Source organism: Bos taurus, chromosome 12, assembly GCF_002263795.3.
Source record: "Bos taurus isolate L1 Dominette 01449 registration number 42190680 breed Hereford chromosome 12, ARS-UCD2.0, whole genome shotgun sequence".
Taxonomy (NCBI): Eukaryota; Metazoa; Chordata; class Mammalia; order Artiodactyla; family Bovidae; genus Bos; species Bos taurus.
Window position 1 is genome coordinate 11,195,205 of NC_037339.1, and position 19,125 is coordinate 11,214,329.

Below are 19,125 nucleotides of genomic sequence, written 5' to 3' on the forward strand. Positions count from 1 at the left end.
CAACTACTCCAGCCCGCGTGCCTTACAGCCTGTGCTTGGTAACAAGAGAAGCCACTGCAATGAGAAGCCCTCACACTCCAACTAGAGAAAGCCTGCATCCAGCCCAGCACAGCCAAGAATAAAATAAAAAAATACTATTTTAGGGGATAGATTAATATATGAACATACCTGTATTCCAAGAGTATAAAACATCACCATTGCCCTTTCTATATAGTTTCCCATCCCCAATAACTTCCACTGTTACCAATTTCCAAAGTGCATTTTAAATGTTTTCAGGAACTGATGCACATAAAACAAGCCAGGATTGTGCAACTGGTCTCTGGGACTCAGCAATAAGTCCTTGGAAAAGGATTCTTCACAGCCAGATTCTCAGCATACTTTCAAAGTCTGTCATTAGAACAGCTTCATTATCTGCAATTGAAACACTTCTGTTGACTGACTCAAGCTCTCTTTATAGGAACTGAACCCTTCTAGTCTCATTTTAAAAGAAAAGGAAAAGCTGTTTTAGCAACCAGGCAGCAAGTCTTAGGGAGCTGCAGTGCACCACACACTGGTCTAATCCATAAAGTTTTCCTGACTGAAAGTGTAGTGCATAAATCTAGTTTTTAAATTTTTTAATACTTAAATGTACTGGGGGAAAAGCAAAAATCCTACTTATCACAAGTGTAATCCTATAAAAGGCTACCTACTTAATATTCTTCCAGATTCTTTTTTTCCTTCAAGGTTCCTTTTTATCTCTGATATAGGTTACGCCTCTGGACTTTCTCAAGTCAAAGACTCAACTCCAGTGCAGGTGCTGTCACTTTACAGCTGTGTTTCTGGGCAAACATACCCTTCATTCCTCCAGAGATGCCTCTCTACAAAGACGCTCTTTAGTCAGAAAAGGAAAATCAGTTGCCGTACTGTACACAGTGTGTTGTGAGGATCAAAAGAGAAAATGCACACTGCCTACAGAACCTGTAAAGCTAAGAGACAATAAACAGCACTTTATATAGTTAGATGGGCTTCCCTGGCAGCTCAGACAGTAAAGAATCTGCCTGCAATGCGGGAGACCCGGGTTCCATCCCTGAGTCGACAAGATCCCCTGGAGGAGGAAATGGCTTACCACTCGAGTACTCTTGCCTGGAAAATCCCATGGGCAGAGGAGCCTGGCGGGCTACAGTCCATGGGGTCACAAAGAGTTGGACATGACTGAGCGATGAACACTTTCATATGGTTCGACAAACACCCATCTTGAAATTAGCATACTGGTCATGTGTGCATGCATATGTTTTGCCAGGTTAAAAACGAATTAGGGAACTTCTCTCTTTGACTTGAAACTGTTTAAATGATTCACTAAAGTTTAAGATAACTCATGCACCAAAAACTCTTCGGGGCTACCAGTTTTATGCATATGGAGATTGTTCCCTGGCAATTTCTTCAGGTTGTTGTTACTAGTACATTTTCATTTTAAACAAATTACCAAATATTGATCACTATTGCACATTGTAAAAATTTAAAAATATTTCAATGCACTAGCTCAAGCTGTGTATAAAATTCCTACACAGTTCTGTACCTTTTTTTAAACCTTTAAAATCGTATTTAGCTTATTTTTAAAATATATAAATTCTAAAAATATATCAAGAGTATCTGATAAGGACTTTTTATAACTTTCAGTTCTTCCAACATTCCCAAAATGCATCCCTGACAACAATATCGCTGGGCATAGGGGCAAGAGGGTAGGGACAGGGTGCTAGGGGCAGGAGTGGGGACAGAGGGGGCAGTTTGAGATAGTCACTGATGAGGGGCGACCCCTCAGTGTGAGTCAAATTACAACTGGAACTCAGTCATATAACTGTTTGTCCACCACAGGCATCATTCCTCACATTTAAATTATTCTTCCATTTTTTCCCCTAAAGCCGTTCTTTCCTCTGTCTCTAGTTCCCATATAAGCCCTTGTCCTAAACACTCATTTATTTTGCTTTCTTTTCTCCTCTCTTTTGTTCCACCGATACAACATAAGAGATAAGCCTCATTAAACTATCTTCTAGAGAAGAAGAATGGAAATATGATCAAAGATAAGAATTTACCAAGTTTAAATTTTAGGGCTCTAAAAACCTAAGTGGTTTAATCACTGGTTGCCCAAAAGCATTCTTGGTTTCTTTTCCAAGATGATGATGATTCTTCATACATTTCCTTTTTCCATATGGGCACCCTGGCTTTTAAAGCATCAATGGCATAGCTCACAGCTTCAAGGGATGCAGCCCTGTGGGCTGCTGCTGCTGCTGCTGCTGCTAAGTCGCTTCAGTCATGTCCGACTCTGTGTGACCCCATGGACGGCAGCCCACCAGGCTCCCCCGTCCTTGGGATTCTCCAGGCAGGAACACTGGAGTGGGTTGCCATTTCCTCCTCCAATGCATGAAAGTGAAAAGTCAAAGTGAAGTCGCTCAGTCGTGTCTGACTCTTAGCGACCCCATGGACTGCAGCCTACCAGGCTCCTCCGTCCATGGGATTTTCCAGGCAAGAGTACTGGAGTGGGGTGCCACTGCCTTCTCCCCTGTGGGCTGAGGGCACAGCAATGGTAACGTTTGCTTCTGTCACTGGAACCAAGCCAAGTCGATGAAACACTGCTGTGTGTTTGGCCATTTCTGTCTAATGTCACGACAAATTTTTCTTATCTCATTTTCTGCCATTGGTAGATATGCTTCATACTCTAAGCTAATGACTTTTTTCCCTTCAAAATTATTTCTTGTAGTCCCAACAAATAGGGATATTGCGCCACAGAGTGGAGAAATCACCAGCTGTGAGACTTCATCTACTGAAAGCTTCTCAGGTATGAATTTTATTATATCTTTAGATTTCTCTTCAACTTCATTCATATCTTTTCCAGGTGGCTCAAAAGCACTACCCTGCACTAATGGGAGAGATAATGGCAATTTCGTCTCCTGATTGAAGCCGGAGGAGCTGATCTCCAAGCTCGACATATTCTTGACGAACAGCAAATATCACCTGATTTGTGACATCAGCCAATCCTGGATGGCGTGTTTCTATCTCATTCCACAGCTGCAATGCTTTTATTTCTTGTGGCACAGAAATGGTCTCTGAGTGAATTCCTGCTATTTCAGCACTTTTTGCAAAATACAACACTTCCACCTGGCCCCGGGGGACCATCCCGCCAGGGAAGTCTCCCCCGGTATCCCAGCTGTGGAAGCCTGTATCATCTCTTAATAGAAATATAAACCAACAAATCAAGTTCTGTCAAAAAATTAATAAGGAAATAAATAAGTGGATAATAAGGCAAACTATCCACATTCTAAAAGGATGCTATTAAATCAGAATAGGAATCCAGATAACCTTAGTAAATAAGCCAGGTTATTTTGAACACAACTCTGGGTACCTCTGTAACCCTGCTCTGGAAATCTATATGGTTCTGCTGCTGCTGCTGATGCTAAGTCGCTCCAGTCGTGTCCGACTCTGTGCGACCCCATAGACGGCAGCCCACCAGGCTCTGCCGTCCCTGGGATTCTCCAGGCAAGAACACTGGAGTGGGTTGCCATTTCCTCCTCCAATGCATGAAAGTGAAAAGTGAAAGTGAAGTCATTCAGTCGTGTCCGACTCTTAGCGGCCCCATGGACTGTAGCCCACCAGGCTCCTCCATCCATGGGACACTCTCCAGGCAAGAGTACTGGAGTGGGGTGCCATTGCCTCCTCCGAATATAGTTCTTCTGGTTATCCAATAATAAATTCAAGATGATAGTCTACTAGAGAAAATGCAAAAAGCACTATATCACAGGGTGATTTGTGAGAATCGAAGTGTATGTGGAGAAGACTTTGTAAGCTATATAGACCCCTACCAAAAGTTAGGCAGTGTTATTTTTACACTTTACAATACAACAGGTAATGTTTTCCTGGCACAGAGATTAATATCCAAAGCAACATCAGGGCCCAAAATTTTAATACATGCTTCTTTTAAAGATTTTTTTTTTTTAATGTGGGCCATTTTTAAAGTCTTTTATTGAACCTGTTACAATATTGCTTCTGTTTTATGTTTTGGCCACAAGGTATGTGGGATCTAGTGCTTCCCAGGTGGCACTAGTGGTAAGGAACCCACCTGCCAATGCAGGAGATGCAAGAGACGTGGGTGCGATCCCTGGGTTGGGAAGATCCTCTGGAGGAGGGCAAGGCAACCCACTCCAGTATTCTTGCCTGGAGAATCCTATGAGCAGAGGAGCCTGACGAGCTACAGTCAGTAGAGTGAGACATGACTAAAGCAACTTAGCACGCACACGACTCCCCAACCAGGGATCGAACCTGTACCCGCTGCATTGGAAGGTCAAGTCTGAACTACTGGACTACCCGGGAAGTCCCAGTACATGCTTCAATCAGTCCCCTCACTTCTCCAATGTCCTAGTTTCTTTATAATTATGTACCTTCTATATCATGATGTAGATAAATATTACATTATAGCCAGTGGCTTTGTACAAGGGAAAAATGATTCAAATTCCTGGTAATAATTACCATAGTCAAAGTCCTTCCTTAGTCTGATTAAAAAGAAACTCATTATGATGCTGTGTAAAAAGTATCCTCCAGTTTCTATCTTTGAGAGCTCGTCACTAAATGATAAACTAGAATAAAAAATAAAATGATATTCTTAATATGAAGGTGGTAAGGGTGGTGATGATGATGATGAAAACAGTTACTATGTTAAGTACTTCATATGGCTCATGCCAGTTACCCCCACAACACTGTGCTGCTGTCCTGCTGACACTTGTCAGCCAGAGGCAGAGCTGAAATCTGAACCCAGGCAATCTGACTCCAGAGTCCACAAGCTTAATCACTGGTAGACTACAAGTACAGGATCCTACAGATAAATCACAGTCATAATGAAAGTTTCATCACAGCTAAAGTATGGGTTGTAAATACACACACACATACACACACACACACATATTTCCTAATGTACACTGCGTTAGAGCTCCAGCTGAAAAAATTAGTTATTTCTGTTGGCTCTAGTAGACATGAGTGTTTCTAAAGAAGCCTTTTCTCTTGCACAGCACCATGAAAACTAGAAAGGTCTAAGTAAAATGTTCTTTTCTCCAGACTTCCCCAAGATAATGTTTTAAATTTCACTGTAAACCCCTGTGAAGCTGACTTAGCTAGGTCTAATCTCATTTTTTTAGGTCTTTCATGACAATTGGCTTTATTTAGTCTTTGCCCAGAGTTTTCTCTTCAGCCAGGATAAATTACAATTTGGCCATGAATCTTGAAAAAAGTAAAATAATAATTGAAAACAACCTTAGGTTTTGTTTTTTTTTTTAACTAGAGTGCCCTCTTAAAAAGTTTAATATACTGGCGGGGGGTATGTTATCTGTGTATGTGTGTGTATCATCTGTGTGTGTGTGTGTAGCTAGCTAAGTATGAACAGAGTCAATTTTACAAAATTGGGTTTAACCAAAAAAAGGTAAATTTTGGGAGGTGTAGAAGGCAGTGACACCCTACTCCAGTACTTTTGCCTGGAAAATCCCATGGACGGAGGAGCCTGGTGGGCTGCAGTCCATGGAGTCAAGAAGAGTCAGACACGACTGAGCGACTTCACTTTCACTTTTCACTTTCACGCATTGGAGAAGGAAATGGCAACCCACTCCAGTGTTCTTGCCTGGAGAATCCCAAGGACGGGGGAGCCTGGTGGACTGCCGTCTATGGGGTCGCACAGAGTCGGACATGACTGAAGCGACTGAGCAGCAGCAGTAAGTTTTAACCAGGTTTAAATATTTACTTGCAAACTAACTAGGCAACATCACAACAGTCACTACTGGACTGATAAATGTTCAAAATATGCAGATTCCATATAACTCAAAGAATTTAAGTATAATCATATTTAAAGAGGTAATTTCTACTTCTAAAAGATGAAGCTTGACAAGACTCTTACATCCGCATAATTCATAAAATAAAATGAAGCACAACATTTGCAAACATAGTAGTTTGGCTACAACGAAACTAAGAATGAAATGTGACACTAGCTGATCACAGACAATGACAGAAATTAGTCACTGAACAATTCCAGATCACACTATGTCAAAAGAAACTTAACATGTTACAATGTCAAAGGACAGTGCTCCCCTACAGAATGAATCTACCAGATTTTTAAAATCCTGAATGACAAATTTATTGGCTTATCCTAGAAACACATCAGTCATATTCAAGTATCAAAGAAAAAATCAGAAAACATTTTTTATAAAAACAGAGTGCATGAATTTGTCTGGTATTCAAGTCATAGAAACTGCCTTCGCTTCCTCCCTCATCCAAGACAACTGAGTGACAGAGAGCTCAGAGTGCAACACGACAAACTTCAAGGCTTCTCTGTTATTTACCTCAGGCCATTAACACGGCAACCACCACATTCACTGACTGTGTCCTTTGTGCCAGGCTCTGACTAAATGTTTTACGTAAACATTTAAAGCTCATAATCTTGGGACATAGCTTTCACTTTTGGAAGAGGAAATCAGAGTTCAGTGCAATTTAAAATCTCGTCTCAAGTCACACAGTAAGTGGCGGAGCCCCGTTTCCAAGTTGATACTCTTGATGTCACATCACAAAGACTCTTCATTGACAAGAGGTGGGAACAGATTATATAGATAGATCGCTGGTCATCACAATTCTTCTTTCCAAGAAAATAATGGCATAATATTAAGAATTCTGGTTACTGTGTTCAAAAAAATTCTGCCTGTATTCTACTTATTTAATATCAGGCATATTAGATTTATGAACATTATTAGGGGCATCGCTTTGCTAAATTCACATTTTAACAAACCTTTAACAATCAGTTTTCTTTTTACTTCACTAAATCAAGGACATTATCTTCATCAATAATCTCCAAATAGTCTTGAAGATGACAATGGCTTTAAAAAAGGGAAAGGCCAGTAACACAGTAATACCATCTGCTTATATGTCTTATTCTATATGCATTATGTGTTAAGTGAAATAGAAAGGGGGCAAAAAATTTCAAGATTATATAGATAAACTGAGTTACATCAAAGAGGTACTATTTACTCAGCAAGGCAGCTCTGGGTGACAGAGTACTTACTTTCTGGGAGATCAGAGATTGCTAATTCTATTCTTTCTCTCTCTCTCTGTCATACACACACACACACACACACACAAATCTGATGCAAACACAAACAGAACACAGAACACAAACCTCACTGAAAAAACAGCATTCTTCTGAAAGGTATATAAAGTGTATAACTGCAACATAGTATTAACAATACAATGGAGCATTATTCAGTAACAAAAAGAAGGCGGTACTGATCGATGCTACAACAGGGATGAACTCTACACTCTACTAAGTGAAAGCAGTCAGTCATAGGAGACCACACTCTGCATGCCACTTATAGAAATGTGCAGAAGAGTCAAATCCACAGAGACAAAAAGCAGATTAGTGGTTGCCAATGGAGGGGGGGGACATGGAGGGAAGAATACCGCATGAATGAGTACAGGCTTCTTTTGGAGGTAAAAAAAATGTACCAAAGTTGGTTATGGTGATGGATGCACAGCTCTGTTTACATACTAAAAGCCACTGAATTACACATTTTAAATAGGTAAATTATATGGCATATAAGTTATATCTCTATTAAACTGTTTTTTAGGGAATTGCCTGGTGGTCCAGGGAGTCCCTGGTGGTTAGGACTCTGCGTTTTCACTACCAAGGGCCTGGGTTCAATTCCTGGTCAGGAAACTAAGATCCCTCTGTCAGACTTTATTTTTTGGGCTCCAAAATCACTGCAGATGGTGACTGCAGCCATGAAATTAAAAGACGCTTACTCCTTGGAAGAAAAGTTATGACCAACCTAGATAGCACATTGAAAAGCAGAAACATTACTTTGCCAACAAAGGTCCACCTAGTCAAGGCTATGGTTTTTCCTGTGGTCGTGTATGGATGTGAGAGTTGGACTGTGAAGGAAGCTGAGCAATGAAGAATTGATGCTTTTGAACTGTGGTGTTGGAGAAGACTCTTGAGAGTCCTTTGGACTGCAAGGAGATCCAACCAGTCCATTCTGAAGGAGACCAGCCCTGGGATTTCTTTGGAGGGAATGATGCTGAAGCTGAAAGTCCAGTACTTTGGCCACCTGATGTGAAGAGTTGACTCATTGGAAAACACCCTGATGCTGGGAGGGATTGGGGGCAGGAGGAGAAGGGGACGACAGAGGATGAGATGGCTGGATGGCATCACCGACTCAATGGACGTGAGTTTGAGTGAACTCTGGGAGTTGGTGATGGACAGGGAGGCCTGGCGTGCTGCAATTCATGGGGTCGCAAAGAGTCCGACATGACTGAGCGACTGAACTGAACTGAACTAGGCAGGTGGTGCAGCCAAAAAAAAAAAAGGCAAAACTGAAGAAATCCCTGTTATCAAATAGAATGAATAACATTTTCCTTTTGCTAATATAAAAAATGCAAAATATAATTTTTCCACATTTAAAACTACCTTTTTTTTTTTTTTTTTACCATTTATGTGTATCACGGGCTGACGTTATCCAAATACAGTTGTGTAAGGCACAAGCTGCCTTGCAACTCCCGGCTTTAGTATTTATAGGCAAGTTGCTCTCCTCTGAGCCTCACTTACCCTTCTGTAAAGGAAGAATCAGAATACGTATTTCAAAGATTGTTGTAAGGATTAAATAGGATAATCTATGCAAAGCACATAGGAGAGTATGCAGAGCAAAATGCTAGTGAACATCAGTTACTAAAATTCAAAACTGAATGCTTCTGGAGCCAAACTGGTCCATGTCCTACCCTATACAATGATCTCATCCATATTCATTTTAAGACGTTGTCACAGGGCCTCAGTGTGATGGTTGGAGGACATTTAGAGGAAACCTCTGCAAAAGAGAGTAATAAGTTCCTACTCCCCTCACTAACTCTTCTTTCTTACCAACTATCAGCTTTCTTGCTGCCAATAGTTGGTAGGGAGGTAAGACAGGCCAAACTCCAGGCCACGGGTAGGGCTGGCCCTTCACATAATCTGCCTTATTCAAAGTCAGACTTTTCCAAAAGATAATAAGGCTTGTCACTGGGGGCTCTATTGCATAACCCCTTTGATAAAGGCTTTGCAAAATGTACAGAACAAGCAATCAACATCGCTGGTGGCACAGTGGATGAGAGTCCGCCTGCCAGTGCAGGCAGGTTCAATCCTTGGTCGGGGAAGACTCCAAATGCTGTGGAGCAACTAAGCCCGTGTGCCTCAACTACTGAGCCTGTGCTCTAGAGCCCAGGAACTGCAACTCCTGAAGCCCATGCATCCAGAGCCTGAGCTCTGCAACAAGAGAAATGACCATAATGAGAAGCCCACACACTGCAACAAGAGGAGCCCCACTTGCCGCAACTTGAGAAAGCTCATGCAAAGCAATGAAGGCTCAGTGCCGCCAAAAAAGAAAAACTTTTTAAAAAGAAACAAGCGATCTCTGTATGTTAGTTTTACAGATGGTCAAACTTTTAATGTATCTGATAAATGTGAACTGCCAAGATTAAGAATGAGGATGACAGGAACAGACAGAGCAGTTGGTATACCTGGAACTCTAAGTAAATAACAGAGGATCTATCTATCCATGTACAGGTTAGTAACATGATTTCAACTTCCTGCCTCCACAACACTGGTGCTGAACAAGCTACACACGGAACACTGTCAACACATTCCTTCTACTCGAAGGTAAACTAACTTCCTGGCTTAACAGAATTTTACCATTGCAACTAAAAAATGGCAGGTTGACGTGATCTATACTTTTCTCAGTGAACAAAATATGACCTTATTCTCAAGACACAATCATGTCAAAAACTCCTTCTCTACAACTTGAATGAGTATCTCAAGAAATATGAAAACTTTCAATGGATACTTACTTATTGATAATTTCAATAACAAAAGTTATATGAGGTGGCTTTCACTAAACACATTTAACAGAATAGTTCCAAATACATTTTCAGAAAACAAAAAAAAACTCCATGAATATTTGCTTCTGGTCTCAGAATGGTGCTGACACGCCACACTGCCCATGCACTAAGTGAGAATGTGGACAAACAGGTCCCAGGGGGGAAAAAAATTGTAGTCAAGAGAGCTGTGGGGCAAGATATCACCTTTCATTCAAAGGCTTTCTGATGCAATAAGGGCCATAACAGAAACATACATAGATAGCCCACATCATTTTGCCAATAGGATTAAGAGAAGAAAAACCTTTAAGACCACTCAGCCAATCAATGTATTATCAGTTCAGTCACTCAGTCGTGTCCAACTCTTTGCAACCCCATGGACTGCAGCATGCCAGGCCTCCCTGTCCATCACCAACTCCAGGAGCTGGCTCAAACTCATGTCCATTAAGTCAGTGATGCCATCCAACCATCTCATCCTCTGTTGTCCCCTTCTCCTCCTGCCTTCAATCTTTCCCAGCATCAGGATCTTTTCCAATTGAGTCAGTTCTTCTCATCAGGTGGCCAAAGTACTGAAGCTCCAGCTTCAGTATCAGTCCTTCCAATGAATATTCAGGACTGATTTCCTTCAGAATGGACTGGATGGATCTCCCTGCAGTCCAAGGGACTCTCAAGAGTCTTCTCCAGCACCACAGCTCAAAAGCACCAATTCTTCAGTGCTCAGCTTTCATTATAGTCTAAATCGTCTAAATCTCACATCCATACATGACTACTAAAAAAACCATAGCTTGGACTAGATGGACCTTTGAAAGCAAAGGTCTGCTTTTTAATATGCTGTCCAAGTTGGCCATAACTTTTCTTTCAAGAAGGAAGTGTCCTTTGATTTCATGGCTGCAGTCACCATCTGCAGTGATTTTGGAGCCCCCAAAAATAAAGTATGTCACTGTTTCCATTGTTTCTCCATCTATTTGCCATGGAGTGATGGAACCGGATGCCACGATCTTAGTTTTTTGAATGTTGAGTTTTAAGCCAGCTTTTTCACACTCCTCTTTCACTTTCATCAAGAGGCTCCTTAATTCCTCTTCACTTTGTGCCATAAGGGTGGTGTCATCTGAACATCTGAGGTTATTGATAATTCTCCTGGCAACCTTGATTTCAGCTTGTGCTTCATATAAATTATTTTAAAGGCATGGAGACTACCAAGAGGGGAAGGCAGCCCTTTCTTCAAGTAGCACTTATCTGGGAAGTTAATGTATATATAAAAAATTTAACATGGCAAATGTATGACGATGACACTAAGTCATGCAGGAATAACAGAATAAACTTGTTAATCACTTAAGAGATTATTTTAGGTTAAGCTCCCAGAAAAAGTAGGTTTTGTCCTAAGATTCTGAAAGATGGTTAGAATTTAGAACAGGTAACAGGTATGGATGTGGAAGGACAAACAGTGGGGAAGCAGGAAGGCAATTGAGAAAATTATACAGTGGGTTGGCAAAATTAACACAGTACAAGAAAGAAAAGAGCCTGAAACAGTCGCACTATGAAAAGCTTCTAACCGAAAGTTAAGATTTTTAGATTGATTATACAGTCAAGAGAAATCTATCAAAAGTTTTGGTATATTCTACTCTTTTGAAACATTTCCTCTTCTTCATCTGTCAAATAAATGAGATCTTCCTTCAAGATCCAGCTCACCAAACGTAATTTCCACAGGGAAGCTTTCCCAAAGTTGCAGTGCAGTCCAAGGCTCCCTCATCTGTATCCACAGCATTTTGGGCTCACCTCTGCTGCACTGTGTATGAAAGTGTTAGTCACTCAGTCGTGCCCAACTCTGCGCGACCCCGTGGACTGTAGCCCACCAGGGTCCACTGTCTGTGGAATTTTCCAGGCAAGAATTGACTGGAGTGGGTTGCCATTTCCTCTTCCAGGGGATCTTCCTGACCCAGGGATCGAACCCATGTCTCCAGGCTGATTCTTTACCATCTGAGCCCCAGGGAAGTTACACTGAATAGTGATTCCGAAACACTGCATGAGAATTAATGGGAAGCTTGGTGAAAAGACAGCAAGCACTGTTTATCCTTTAGCCTCTGGGAATCAGCAGTCAGACCACACTAGTTTATACCCTAAGAATGAAAGCCATAAGGCCGTGTTCTTTCACAGATGGGATTTTATAAAAATATTTGTTTCATTTTCCCTAGCATGTCACCAACCTTCTCCCTGGTGGAGCTAAATCTATTAAGCACAAATAACTATTATATGCTAAATTCTACTTTTAGAACCAACAACTAAAAAACCAAAGTGTAATTAATATATCAAAGTTATAAAAAGCATTAAACTACCAGCTGTTTTTCACACAATTAACTTCCAGAATATTTGAGCTTATAGTCAATTTTCCTTCTCCTTAGAAACTTATGTCCGCTACCTTCAGCTTTCTTTTTATTCTCATACATTCACCAGGAAAACATACCTGTTCAATAAGGTCAAACAAGGCACCTTCAAATAAAAGTATACTGTAATTCACTACTGATGGTGTGGCTATCCCACAGAAGTACCTTATCTCACTGAACAAACAGACCTAGCTTGGAACAGACGGCAAGAATACACTTCTAAATGGCTTGTCAGAAATACTGTATATTAATGTATATATATGGAATTTAGAAATACAGTAACAACGATCCTACATGCAGGGTAGCAAAGGAGACACAGATGTGAAGAACAGACTTTTGGACTCAGTGGGAGAAGGTGAGGGTGGGATGACTTGAGAGAAAAGCACTGAAACATGTATATTACCATATGTGAAACAGATGGCTGCTGCCAAGTTCAACGCATGAAGCAGGGCACCCAAAACTAGTACTCCAGGGAAACCCAAAGGGATAAGGTGGGGAGGGAAGGGGGAGGTGGGTTCAAGAAGGGGCGGGGGGAGAACACCTGTGGCTGATTCATGCTGACGCATACATGAAAAAAAACCCATCACAGTATTGTAATTATCCAATTAAATACATTAATTAAAAAATAAATATATGGCTTGTCAGGATCCACAATATTGGTATTTCCTTTCCAATACCCCCTTCTTCATCCTTGCCCAAAGGAATCCTTCCATGCAATTCTGAAAAGAGTAGGAATTGATATAAGGGGAAATGATCAAGGTGGTCGCAACCACACATTAATGGTGTCAGTTTCTTTAGACAAATACACTAATAACCACAAACCATAACTAAAAGCAGGAAATATATTCTCATCTGGTGCCTTCAAAACAGTGATTTTATAAAGATCAACAAATTAAGCCAATATAGGATCAAAAAATAGAGCAAATTATTTTAAAGACACAAATATTTTTTAACTTTGAAAAGTCAAAATCCCAATAGAACTATATAACTTAACAAGTCAGTCCTAAAATTCATTCAAAACTCTACCCCAATTTTTGGAAGGGGAGGAAGAATATCTGAAAAGATATCAAACCTATGAAGTGATACTAATAAAAAGCAACGTGATATTGGCACAATACAAAACAGGTAAATGTAATAAAATACACTAGACAAGTTCAAAACTAGTCTATACATATGGTAATTTAGTATATAACAAGAGCAGCAGTCTTAGTGTAGAAATCATAAAACTCAGTAAATGGTGAAGAGCCAATATCCCCATTTGTAGGTGAGGAGACTTGTCACATTCCTATACCTTGCATCCTATAAAAGCAGTTTTCATATGGACGAAGGCATTAAACCCATAAAACATAAAAAGACTAGTCAATAGTGTTAGGGGTAAGTAAAGCTTGCCTAAAGAAAAACCACCCCCCAAATTGGTAAATTTTATGATATAAATAGGCGTCTCTGGTGGCTCAAACTCTAAAGAATCTGCCCGCAGTGTGGGAGACCTAGGTTTGATCCCTGGGTTGGGAAGATCCCCTGCAGAAGGAAATGGCAACCCACTCCACTATTCTTGCCTGGAGAATTCCACAGACAGAGGAACCTGGTGGGCTACGGTCCATGGGACTGCAAAAAGTCTGACGTGACTGAGCAACTAACACATGATGGAAATATTTTAAATTTCCACAGGGCACAAGACACCATGCGGCTAAAAGACAGCCCAGATTTGGACGATATATGCACACTGTGTGTCACTAAAAGGGAGTTACCCGTTAACTGTGTAATGAGTTAGAAGACAGTGACACTGATGTAAATTCAGAACATATAAGGAACTCCTACCAGGCAAAAGGACATTAGCAATTCAAAGAAAATTCACGTGAACAATCAATAAAGTTAATGGAACATCGCATAACCTCACTGTTGCTGCTGCTGCTGCTGCTGCTAAGTCGCTTCAGTCATGTCCGACTCTGTGTGACCCCATAGACGGCAGCCCACTACTAGTAGTCAATGCAAATTAAATGGAAAAATGTAATTTTCACCCAAAAGACTGACCGAAAAGAAGAACAGATTTATTAGTGATATACTGTTATGGTATTCTTAGAGATGGGAATACCAGACCACCTGACCTGCCTCCTGAGAAATCTGTATGCAGGTCAGGAAGCAACAGTTAGAACTGGACATGGAACAATAGACTGGTTCCAAATAGGAAAAGGAGTACATCAAGGTGGTATATTGTCACCCTGCTTATTTAACTTACATGCAGAGTACATCATGAGAAACGCTGGGCTGGATGAAGCACAAGCTGGAATCAAGATTTCCTGGAGAAATATCAATAACCTCAGACATGCAGACAACACCACCCTTATGGCAGAAAGCAAAGAACTAAAGAGCCTCTTGATGAAAGTGAAAGAAGAGAGTGAAAAAGTTGACTTAAAGCTCAACATTCAGAAAATGAAGATCATGGCATCCAGTCCCATCATTTCATGGCAAACAGATGGAGAAACAGTGACAGACTTTATTTTGGGGGGATTCAAAATCACTGTAGACGGTGACTGCAGCCATGAAATTAAAAACACTCCTTAGAAGGAAAGTTATGACCAACCTAGACAGCATATTAAAAAGCAGAGACATTCCTTTGCTGACAAAGGTCTGTCTAGTCCAAGCTATGGTTTTTCCAATAGTCATGTATGGATGTGAGAGTTGGACCATAAAGAAAGCTGAGTACCAAAGAATTGATGCTTTTGAACTGTGGTGTTGGAGAAGACTCTTCAGAGTCCCTTGGACAGCAAGGAGATCCAACCAGTCCATTCTAAAGGAAATCAGTTCCGAATGTTCATTGGAAGGACTGATGTTGAAGCTGAAACTCCAATACTTTGGCCACCTCATGCGAAGAGCCGACTCATTTGAAAAGACCCTAATGCTGGGAAAGACTGAAGGCAGGAGGAGAAGGGGTCAACAGAGGATCAGATGGTTGGATGGCATCACCGACTCGATGGACATGAGTTTGAGCAAGCTCCTGGAGTTGGTGATGGACAGGGAGGCCTGGAATGCTGCTGTTTATGGGGTCACAAAGAGTCGGACATGACTGAGCAACTGAACTGAACTGTTATGGTAGCAGAAACTGATACAGCTTTCTCAAGAATGATTTGGTAGTACGTTTAGCTTATACTTTTAGTAAACTCAGTAATTCTACTTTTTAAAATCAACTACAGAAATAGTCATACAAGTGTATAAAGATATACTATACATACATGTGAACACACGTGTGTAATAATGAAATGATATGGCTCAGTTAGTATTACTATATGCTAGGCATGGTTCTAAGAACTTTATGTGTATCGACTCATTTAATTTTCATAATAACTCTACCTTTAGAATCAAGTCTGTTATTATCATCTCCCTCTTGCAGATAAGGAAACTAAGACACAGAGAAGTTAAGTAACTTGCCCAAAGTCACAGAGGTAATAAGCAATGGAGCAAGAATTCAAATCCAGGTGCTCTGACTTCAGTATCTGAGCTCTTAACCATTATAAGTTTACTACTGCTAAGTCACTTCAGTCGTGTCCGACTCTGTGTGACCCAATAGACGGCAGCCCACCAGGCTCCCCCGTCCCTGGGATTCTCCAGGCAAGAACACTGGAGTGGGTTGCCATTTCCTTCTCCAAGGCATGAAAGTGAAAAGTGAAAGGGAAGTCGCTCAGTCGTGTCCGACCCTCAGCGACCCCATGGACTGCAAGCCCACCAGGCTCCTCCATCCATGGGATTTTCCAGGCAAGAGTACTGGAGTGGGGTGCCATTGCCTTCTCCAATTATAAGTTTACTGCCTCCCAAACCAGGATATTCATATATAATATAATAGCAAAATACTGGGACTAGCTAATTGTCCATGATCAAATACTGGTAAGATAAATTATGATCCGTCCACTATGTAGAAAAACAAATGACGTAGTGCTGGCGTAGGTACACGCAAGTATTTGTAATACTTAAGTGAAAATAAGTCACAAAAAAGATATTGCATTCTTCCATTTGTATCTTAAAAATAACTTCTGTATATAGGTTGGTATGTATATATATTATTCTTTCCTTTAGACATTCGTTCAAAAAGTTACATATCACATAGTTAATGGCATCTTCTGAGAATAGGATTAGAGGGAGTAAGTGAAAAAGGATTTTCATGATTTACTTGGTATCTTTGTATTAGGCTACTTATTATACAATTGGCATGTTCTTACTTTTAAACCAAAAACAAATTGAAGCAAATGAAAAGCAAGGAAGTAGAGCAGTATCTACCTAATAGTTAAGATAAGATGCTAATAAGCCTGATACTACTTGACCTGCATGAGTCAAGTCAAGTTTCCTATGCTCCTGGCCACAGATGGAAAAACCCTAAACCTGGCCAGTTCATTATAATACCGTATGATCAGCATTCATCATGGTAACAGTATTCAGCATCATTAATGAAGTCAAACTGCTTGGGTTCAAGCTGCAGCTCCACTGTTTACTAACAGTATGACTTCAATTTAGTACACCTATTTTCTCAATTTCCTCATTGTAAAATAGGGATGAGAATGTTTGCCCACGTTTCACATTTGTAAAGTCCTTAGAGTAACTTCTGCAAAAACTAATAAATATTCATTTTGTTAGACAAAAAATAAATGATGTTGTTGTCATTCAGTCGCTAAGACGTGTGCAACCCTTGGCGACCCCATGGACTGCAGCACTCCAGGCTTCCCTGTCCTTCACTATCTCCCGGAGTTTGCTCAAATTCATGTCCACTGAGTTGGTGATGCTATCCAACCATCTCATCCTCTGCCGCCCTCTTCTCCTTTTGCCTTCAATCTTTCCCAGCATCAGTGTCCTTCCAGTGACTTTTAAACGAATAAATAACTTAAGAAAAATCATATACGTTTGAAGGTATGTGTACATCTCCCTACCCAAAGACATTAATAACCTCTCCAAGTTAAACTAAGTACACATCTCATCACAGTAAGGGTGGTACTACCTTGTTTCCTAAGGCTATACAGACACATGTATGAATACCTCACCGTAACATACAACATGTTTCTCGTGGCCAAAGAGCATCAAAGCCAGCGCAGTGGCAGTGTGCTAGCCAGAGGCTCTGAGCTCTGTCCTATGGCCACACCCCAAGAGCAAACCTCACCACATCGAGCCTCCGCTCTTTCATCTTCCAGGCCTGCACAGTAAACACGCTGCTTTCAAATCTTAACAGAGACATTCTATTTTAAGACAAATTCAAAACACTTTTTCCTCCTAACATGTCTTTTCTATTGTTCCTAGATAAAACTATTTTTCACTGGGATGCAATCCCTTTCCTCACACTCTTTCTTTCCCTAGCAAAAGTTTATCTTGATTTTAAGGCACCTTAATCCAAATTCTCACCCTTTGTAGGCTTACTTATAAATTTTTCTTCTGTCTCTTCATTCGACAGTACAATAGCAAGAACTAAGAAATTACAATGCCCTGCCAAAAGTAAGAATCGCCTAGAATAAAATCATGATAGGTTACCATTGGCCTATTAAAGTCAGGTATTTAGAATTGGGCCTATTTCAGTATTTATATCAACTTTATAGACATATTTTAAACCTAACAGCTCTCAAAATATTTCTCCCAGTATACTGAATCTCTCTTATACACGATTTCTCTCACATCACATCTTACATTTCCAAGTAACCTGTTCAAAATGAAGTAGATTATAAAGTCCCAAGAACCCCTGGGAGGGGAGGCAGCAGAATTAACTCAGTCCTTTTCTCATTATCTCTTGAATCTTTTTCATTCTAGAAACAGTAACTCGCACATCTTGTATAAATTCAACAAAAGAAAGCCAATTTAGAAATTCTCCCCTTCAATGCCCTCATTCAGCAGGTGATGAAATCAGGATCTAGAGAAGTTAAGTAACTTCCTCAGAGTCACATGCTTTGGACTGAAATGATGTCTGATGGTGAGACTCTAACATCTTTCCATCCAAGGCACAGTCCAGTATTAGAAATTGTAACTAACCACATAACATTAAAACTGTGTAATTGCAAGCAAGTATTACAATCACCAGTCCTAAGAAAAATATACATGTCTTTTCAGTATGTCATCTAGAACTTTTCAAAGTATTTTGAAATAATGACTTAAGATATTTACTGTTAAGTTCTCATTTTACAAAAAAACGAGCTAACCCCCAAAGTACTATATCCTTGCTACCACATCAAAGCTAAAGATAAGATTCTTTCTTAGTGCATTAACTAGTACTTAACACATAAAATCACATTACTTTCACATTTTAGATATCTGAGTGCTTGTATTAATAAAGTTTCTCTTGCTCTCTTTTAAAGGAAGTAATCTTGAGACAAATAGAAAAATCGTTATAATACTTTTATTAAAATCCAACTTTCTCTAAGTATCATTCATACCTGTTGTTCATCCTCCATGACGTTACTAGCAAATTCAAATACTAGGTCGTTCTGTTGGACCACAGCAGCCATAATGAAGCATTCCCCTTAGATCCACATGAGAAAAATTCCAAACAGGTTCAAGGACCAGGCAGCAGAGACCAGTGAACAATCTGCGAAAATAAGTCCAGCTAGACCTGTGAAGTTACTGTATGCCCAGGTTTTCTTTAAGGAAGGTACTTCAGATCTTCTTGCTTCACTGAGATTTTACTTAAACTGAGGCAATTTTTCTGAAATTTTTCTTCTCTGGAACTTCTTGACCTGAAAAACATAAAGCTTAAGTTAGTTATGAGAAAGCAAGCATATTATTTAGAATATAACAATCAATACAGATGGCAATGCCTCCAAAGTATTTTTTAATGTTTTTAAACAAAAGCAACATGACTAGTGAATTTTTTTAAAACTAG

The 19,125-nt window shown here is 40.2% G+C and overlaps 2 protein-coding genes across 12 annotated transcripts in view; both read right to left on the reverse strand.

The window, feature by feature from the left end:
• The window catches only part of ELF1 (E74 like ETS transcription factor 1), a 122,975-nt gene that overhangs the window by 41,188 nt on the left and 62,662 nt on the right, over positions 1 to 19,125 (reverse strand). For 10 of the 11 annotated variants that reach the window (XM_059891971.1, XM_059891974.1, XM_059891972.1 and 7 more), the window contains one exon: positions 18,680 to 18,979. The exons of the other annotated variant lie outside the window; for it this stretch is intronic. In XM_059891971.1, coding sequence (XP_059747954.1) covers positions 18,680 to 18,751 — 72 coding nt within the window. In that variant the 5' untranslated portion in view covers positions 18,752 to 18,979. The remainder of the gene's footprint in view (positions 1 to 18,679; positions 18,980 to 19,125) is intronic. 11 annotated transcript variants of the gene reach the window in all.
• Positions 2,797 to 18,673, reverse strand: LOC101906638 (molybdopterin synthase sulfur carrier subunit). The gene has a single exon (XM_059892184.1). The coding sequence runs from the start codon at positions 3,148 to 3,150 to the stop codon at positions 2,884 to 2,886; it is 267 nt and encodes an 88-aa protein (XP_059748167.1). The 5' UTR covers positions 3,151 to 18,673; the 3' UTR covers positions 2,797 to 2,883.

Bases quoted from the DNA above. Each gene is read 5' to 3' on its own strand.
- LOC101906638 (XM_059892184.1), bottom strand. From the start codon at position 3,150: ATGGTCCCCCGGGGCCAGGTGGAAGTGTTGTATTTTGCAAAAAGTGCT.